Source organism: Gymnogyps californianus, chromosome 6 (assembly GCF_018139145.2).
Source record: "Gymnogyps californianus isolate 813 chromosome 6, ASM1813914v2, whole genome shotgun sequence".
Lineage (NCBI taxonomy): Eukaryota > Metazoa > Chordata > Aves > Accipitriformes > Cathartidae > Gymnogyps > Gymnogyps californianus.
In genome coordinates this window covers 19,286,448-19,294,216 of record NC_059476.1, presented here as the reverse complement: position 1 = coordinate 19,294,216, position 7,769 = coordinate 19,286,448, and the positions used below count along the sequence as shown (strand labels likewise).

The 7,769-nt window shown below is 46.3% G+C and overlaps 1 protein-coding gene across 1 annotated transcript; it reads right to left on the bottom strand.

Moving 5' to 3' along the window:
- Positions 1–2,306: 2,306 nt before the first annotated feature.
- On the bottom strand, positions 2,307–3,680 carry LOC127017961 (D(1)-like dopamine receptor). The gene has a single exon (XM_050899290.1). The coding sequence runs from the start codon at positions 3,678–3,680 to the stop codon at positions 2,307–2,309; it is 1,374 nt and encodes a 457-aa protein (XP_050755247.1).
- Positions 3,681–7,769: the final 4,089 nt, after the last annotated feature.

Below are 7,769 nucleotides of genomic sequence, written 5' to 3'. Positions count from 1 at the left end.
ATCCCCAGGGTGGGTTTTGGTGTGGAGCGAGTGAGATGAGAAGTCTCTTACAGCTCTAAGATATAATTTTGGGTTTTTGGAGGAGATAAAAGATGCTGACACTCTTACGTGTTTCTGGTTTGTGTAAGAAGGAAGAAATGTAGCAAGGAAAATCCTCTCACAAATTGATTGACCCTTTAGCATCTGAATCCATGTACAGTTCACGTATGATCACCTAGAAAATAATCAAAGGGAATAAAACCAAAAAACACAGATGTTGTGTCTCTTTTAAGGAAACACTAGGTTTATTTCAGGGCTGCTCTCCAGATGAGGCACTAGGCATCCTGAATTATAGTTGTTAAATGCTAAGAAAAATGGGTAATCACTACGAGAAGAAAGGAAATATACCAATGGGGTCTCAAAGTTCTCATCTGTATGCTTTTTTGCCTTCAAGAAAATAGCTAAGGATCATTGTATGCAAAAAAAAAAAAAAAAAAAATCAGACATCTTGAGCTCAATGCTTAAGGAGTCATGTTGTCATAGTGAGGCAGGACTAGAAAAGATCTCAAGAGACCATTACACTATGCCTCTGCCCCCAGACAGGATTAACAATGCCAATGTCATTTCTGACAGATGTTTAGCAATGTCATCTTAAAGATTTTTACTGAGAGAGATGTTATAACCTCCCTAGGCAATTTACTCCGGTGCTTAATTATCCTTATTCTTAGGAAGTTTTTCCGAAGTCTAGGCTTTGTCTTTCTTACAGTTAAGCCCATTACCTCTTGTCCTGCCAGTCTTGGCCATGAAGAACAGATTAGAGTCACACCCAAGTATCCATCAAGGACACATTCCTGAAAAGAGCAGGATAGCAAAAGCAATTTTTCCCATAAGAATTAATGTGATGAGGGGAAATGCGTACAGGGACTTAAGAACTACGCACGGTTTAAATTCACAGGGAGCAGGAGCAGGATCACTGGGAGGAGAGTCTGGCTTTTCAGCAGCTGGCTTTTCAGCATGGATCACTCTTCTGAAAGATATCAGCTGTGCCATCTATGAGACTGAATGTCCAAGAAAATTCTTGTAGTGTAAGCATTCTTGATGTCTCTTTCTGGACAGTTGCATCTTCATCATCTTCCTTAGATGAATCAAGGTCAATCCACTCAATCATAGGTGAAGGACAGAAAAATGGGGTAATGATGGTGATTAGTGGAGCACAGTATTGAATGGGCAGCAGCAGAACTCCTAAGTGGTAGACAGAGATGTGGAAGACAGTGAGGTGCCACTGTATTCCCTTAACATCTGCTGAACCCTTTTACACATACAGAAATGATCGTCAAGTTCCCCCAGTATTTTCTCTCCTGCAAGCCATCCAACACCCACTTGCTCTGCCTTTTGTTCCTGTTCACGTCTACAAGTAGTGAAATGGGTTCAGAGAGATGACCTGGTCACTTTTTATTTTGTGGACCAGCTTGCTTTCTGGAAGGATTGGCTGCCTGAACTAGTAGGAGAAAGGAAGGATTGCAGCTGCCTCAGCTGATAGCAGCTTAAATCACTCTGCAGTTGTAGTGTTAGTTCTCAAACACCATCCTGCTGTAACTTCAGCCTAATACAAGAATACATTTTCTAACATTTGAGGATGAGGAAGATCCTAGCTCAATATCATCCAGCCTGGATACCAAAGTTAGGCACCTGAAACTGTGTTTGGGGTCCTACATAAAAGCAACTTAATTTTCCAGGGTTTTGAGCCATCTTTTGACTCAACATAAGATAGTGATGTTTTAATAGAGCAATTTTTATTTAAGAGCCTAAACACAGATTCAGACATGTAAATCCAGACACGTGGCTTGAAATAAACACAGAAGTAGAACGAAACACAAACCTTTAAGACCAGAACTATGCATATGTATGATGTGAAACCATGAGAGGGGGGAGAAACGAGTTTTAGCAATGAAGCTAAATCTAAGGTTAACTTATCTAGGTAAGATTACATTATAAAGTCTCAAACTATGAGTTGTTTTTATTTTGATCTAATTATCTCACTATTCTTAATAAATATCACAAGTTTGATTGAAGAGTGGGGGTAAACAAATGTGTGGGAAATGTCTACTGACTGTGAAAGAGAGTAAGGGGTGAAGGCGGCCGTGGGAAGAGGTTAATATGTGGCTGCTATACGCTTTTGGAATGGACTTCATACGCCTCTCACCCCTCTGGGGTAAGAGCAGCAGGTGGGATGGGACTTTGTTTGCTGGGGGACGGGTGCAGCTTATGTGGAGGCAGAGTGAACTCTCCCTGTGGGACGGCTGCGTGTGTGAGAAACGCGCCATCACTTATCCCTCTGGAACAGGGTGATGGGGTCCCTCACACCGACCAAGCCCCGTACAGGGGGTAATAGTTTCCAGGGATAGCTCTGCCTCACAATCCAGTTGCAAAATAGCTGGCACCTGATGACTCTTGGGGCTGCTGTCAGGGGCAGCCTGTGTCTGAGAAGTCACAGGCCTCTTTTCCATAGACATCTCCTCACTGCTGCCCTCTCCCTGAAGGCTTATGGCATGGGGTACAGGCTGCACCCAGGCAGTGATGGCAGGGGGGGGTACTGACGACGAGGCAGCTCCTTCCTTCTGGCAGGTGGTGTCATGGTGATAGGAAACCAGCTCATTGCTGAAGTTGACCCTCTCCACAGTGGATCTGGGTGTGCCACAGCAGAAGCACCGGCAGCCCAGGAGGTTGCTGAAAGCCCGTCTGAAGTCTGCGTTGAAAGCATAGATCACTGGATTCACTGAGGAGTTGGCCCAGCCAAACCACACAAAGATGTTGAAGGTGGTTTGGCCAACGCAGGGCGTCTGTCCTTCGTGGTCTCTCTCGAGCTCGGGCTGGCAGAAAGGCAGCAGACAGTTGAGCAGGAAGAAGGGCAGCCAGCAGCAAACGAAGACTCCCATTATGATAGAGAGGGTCTGCAGCACCTTGGTCTCCTTGCGCAGGCAACTCCGCAAAGAGGAGGTGGGCTCCTTGCCGTGAGCTGGCCACTGCCCCCCTGCTCGCTCGAGGGTGGAGATGCGGCGGATCTGGGCCTGGGCAATTCGGTAGATCCTGGTATAGGTGATGATCATGATGGCCACGGGGATGTAGAAGCTAATAAGGGAGGAGGTGATGGCGTAAGTGCGGTTCAGGCTGACATCACAGCGGGGCGTCCCAGGCAGCCAGGAGCCCGGGTATCTCCTGTCCTTGGCTTTATGCCAGTGTAGCTGCACTGGGACGAAGGAGATGAGGATAGAGAGGGCCCAGGCCATGGCTATCATGGCGCAGGCAAGGCGCTGCGTCATCCTGCGCTCATAGCGAAAGGGGCTGGCGATGGCCCAGTACCGGTCCAGGCTGATGATGCAGAGGTGGAGGATGGAGGCGGTGGAGCACATGATGTCGAAGGCCACCCAGGTGTCACAAAAGCGGCTGCCGAAGAGCCAGGAGCCGCCGGCCACCTCGGTGACCGCCTTCCAGGGCATCACCAGGAGGGCCACGCAGAGGTCTGAGACGGCCAGCGACAGCACGAACCAGTTGGTGACCTTGGCGCGCAGGTGGCGGAAGCGCAGGACGGCCAGGCACACCAGCGCGTTGCCCACCAGCGTGCTCAGCACCAGGGCGCCCAGCAGGCACCCGGTGAGGGCCCGCAGCGCCCGCGGGCCGCCCCCCGCCGCAGCGTTCCCCATCAGGGGCGCTCCCCCGGCCGCCGCGGCTCCGCCTGCGGGGCAGCGCCGGCGCCGCTCCCCCGGAGGGAGGGCCGGCCCCGCTCCCCCGTGCCCCCCGGGCCGCTCCTGCCGGCGGGACGCCCCCCGAGGGGCGGCGGGGCTCCTGGCAGCCGGCGCCGTCCGCGGCTGGGAGGGCGGCCGCCCGCGGGGGCATCTCCGTCCGCCGCCCCCGCCGCCTGCCTCAGTTTCCCCCGCGGCGGCGGCGGGCGGCGGGGCGGGCTGCCCCGGGGCTACTCACCGCGCCGGCTGCTTGGGGCCGCCCGCCTTTCGCCTCGCCGCGGCTCCGTCCGAGGAAGGGAGCGTCCCGCTGCGGCGCGAGTGCGGGGCGGGCGGCGGCAGCCCCTCGGCGCTGGAGCTGCGTCGTGCTGGCTGGGGGAGACCCGCGGCTTTCGGCCCGGAGCGCTGGGATGGACGAGCAGCAACTTTCCGTGGCCTTCGTGTGCCGCACGCCGGCGGGCTGCAGCTCCCCGTGCAGCGGCGGGGAGCGGAGGGACGAGCCCGCGGTCAGACGGAGCTTGCTGCCGGGTGGGGAATGGCGTGGAAAGTCCCCAGCATCAAGCGACCTTCGTAACTGCACGGAGGGAGATTTCCCCACAGCATCGCCCTGGGAAGAGTCCTTTTTCAGTCTTCAATTTGTACTTGCGTAAGTGTCAGGGACGAGGATCTGGCGCTTTCCAAGAATCTCCTTCCTTTGGAGACCACGATCAAATTTCAGGTTTCTTAAAGAGCAGGATAGCACTTCGCATCTGTTTACACTGAGAATGCTATCAAATCTGAGTATTAGAAGCTGTGTTTTCACCCAAACAGTATTTTGCTACTTATTTTTTGTTTTGAACTGAAAACCTATGTAAAGAAACCAAAAACGTAGACACCTAAGACATCTCTAGTTTGGATTTGTTGCATTTTGGCAGAAGGTTGTTCATGCATTTCCTCAGACACAAGCACCCAAAACCTGCCTCTTTATTTTTCAGCCAAAGGTGTTTCCTGATGTATTTCAACAGTCTTTCATTTGCTGTTACAATAATATACATGTTGTCATATAAATGTCTTGCATATATTTACAGCCTACTTTCAATAAAGTATCCTAATGCAAATAGGGTATAATCCTTTCTTTTGGAAGAATTTATACAGCAATCCTGTCATGAGAAAAAAGAGATTGGGATATGAACAGAAAATATCAACTCATGTAATTAATTAACACGACAAACAGGTATTTATTTTTAGATGAGGTATTTTATATTTCCTTGTTGCCTCCTAATTAAAACTACTTCATCCACTCGTGCTAATACAAATAATTTTCAAGCTAGTAAGTACCTGATTTCCATTGTACTGTTATGATATTCTTAGTAATTAGAACAGACAGGAAATTTTATAAACAAATTTTGAACAGCAAAGCCTGCAGCTTAGCCTGTAAAAATCAACATATTTAAAATAAACTGGCTGGATTGTACAGTTCATAACAGATTGTTAACATTTGGTCATGTTTTTTAAGATCCTAGTTGCTTTGTGCCTTGGAGACCACAGTCTTCATAATGCAGCCCACTGTGTTATTCCTGCTGTGACACTGAAAATTGGAATACGTTGCTTGTTAATGTGTTTGTCTATAAGACTAACTCATAATTCAAACAATTTACCTAGAATCTTCTCTGATAAAATATGTATTTTGTTAAAACAGTAGTAGCTGTCAAAATAACATACGCTGTAAGGTAAGAGCCAACTCCACACCTTGTCTTATTTGGAACCATCTGTAGTTCCACATACATGGATTTTGCCGACATCTGCAAACCACAGTAGGTCTCTGATTTTCATTCCAGTACTAAGGACGAAATCTTAGTTTGTAAGAATTATCTACACACTTGCTAATTTGATTCAATACATTTACTCTTATTTAACAATCAATAAAATGACCCTGAAGAACAGAATATATCTGTGAAGAATTGTAAATGGGACAGTAGATGGAATTAAGGCAATATAGCACTGAAAAAGAAAGAGCAATGCTTTTGCATATTCAGCAGATAGTAGTGCTACAGGGCTCTGTAGCGGAAGGTAGCTAGCATTATCCTTATAAAAACAACTGTTTTCAGTGTCTTTGTGTATCTCCAGTTCCCAGGATCTCATTATGCTCTACAAGTATCTCTAGCTCCTTTTTAGCATGCATTATAAAGGGAAGTGTATGTGATCATGCTGTTTTGTGTGCATGTTTTTATGCGAGTGCCCCACCCCAAAATTTTGAGGCTGTTGGCTGAAGTAAAATCTGACTGAGAGGTAGGTGTCTCAAAAAGTTAATTTCCTACAGTTGTAATTAAAGTAGGCATCTGGGTAGAAGTCAGAATCCCTCCTAATATCCGCACCAACAGGAAGGTTGCAGTGCACACTCAACCCTTATTAAACACAAGAGAATCCACACAGCGGGAGACATTATGAATGCTCTTATCCTAAAGAAAACATCAACAGACACATTCATCTTCTTAGATACCAGAGGATCCAAGTGCAAGATGCAAATGCTTAAGAAACTATACAGTGAGTCAGTGGCAAAGACAGGAATAGAAACACTGCCCTGCTCTTATTCCTATATTGGGCATGGTGGAGTGAAGTGTAAGCTTATCGGAGAGGGAAGAGAGAGAGACACGGGGGAGAACACAATGCTGTGTGAAAATCAGTGTACGCAGTGAGTTCAAAATGCTGTAAACTTTGATTTTAAGGCCTGTAGCTATTTCTTGAATTAATCTTACTCGGGATAGAATAGGAAGGATCTGAGCAAAATAATGTAAAAAATACTGATGGACTGGACAAAATGGTCTCTTGTGACTCCAGAAAAGTTGCAAGCTCATTCCATCTGTGAAAAAATAAACTTACCCAGAGAATATATGTAAAACATATTGCAATGTATATAAAGTCTCTATATTGTACGCTTTTTAAATGCAGTCACTGTATTCAAAATCTCTCTCCCTCCAAGAAGAGAAAGAAGGAAGCCTGGACAGACAGACCTATATAAGAAACCAAAATCAGTTTCCTTCTCCCTCCCCTTTCCTTCTCCTTGTCTTACTTGTCCCTTGTAAACCTATCTCATCCTAGACTCAGTGCTCACGTATTTACAGCACAGATTATGATTAAGAGGATATCTGATTCAGAACTTAAGATTAGGCCTTTAATGGTTTACTATGATTGCATTCGGAGCTCATGCCTCTGTCTAGGTCCCTGATGTGCTAGCTGGCTGGACAACTGAACCAGGTTAAAACTCAATGCTCAACAGGACATGACATTTCAACCCAAGCCTCAAGGTGCCTCCTGGAAGGGCACGACAGTTCTCAGGTCCTGCACTGTCATGCTGCAGTCGGCTGGGGAGAATGAGCCTCCAGCAGGTTAACGACAGGGTCCGCACCATGCTCGCAAGCTGCGTGCAGACTAATGCCACATCTCACTGACATTACGTGGTCTCATAAAGACAGCGACTGTAGATTTCAGCCACATTTATCCAGGGCCAATCATTACTGCTTTGTCAAACGAATATAATACCAACAGTGGTTAATTAAATAGTTCATTTAATTTTGAGATCTTGTCCAAGTAGGGGAGCATTATTATAACCAGCTTCATGAGGTGGTATCATTTAATGGAATGTGATCACACTGTGTAAAGCTGTATTGAGATACTGGTAGAATGATGCTCTGAATAAGTTTTCTTCCTTGCAGTCTGAAAAACCATTGATACTATGTGAATCAGACTAAACTGGGTTTTGTGATTACCTTTACAGCTACTTTTGGGGACTGATTTTAAATGTCTTGAAAGAAAATGTCATTGAAGGCAATAATGTTACATCTGAAACCAATATGATTATCTGTCTATCCATCTATCCATCTCTGTATAGCTAAAGAATCTATCCAATTTTGTACATGTATGTGTGTGTGTGTGTACACTTACCATCTTCGCTTTACATATTATATTCATGCTTTCAATGCCATGTGAGTTTTGTGAACTTGATCATATACTGAGACTGCTAATCTATTTGTACAGTGAATCCAGCATTTACTGTTGAAAATAAATGACCTTTTT

Coding starts and splice junctions, on each gene's coding strand:
- LOC127017961 (XM_050899290.1), bottom strand. CDS start 3,680: ATGGGGAACGCTGCGGCGGGGGGCGGCCCGCGGGCGCTGCGGGCCCTC.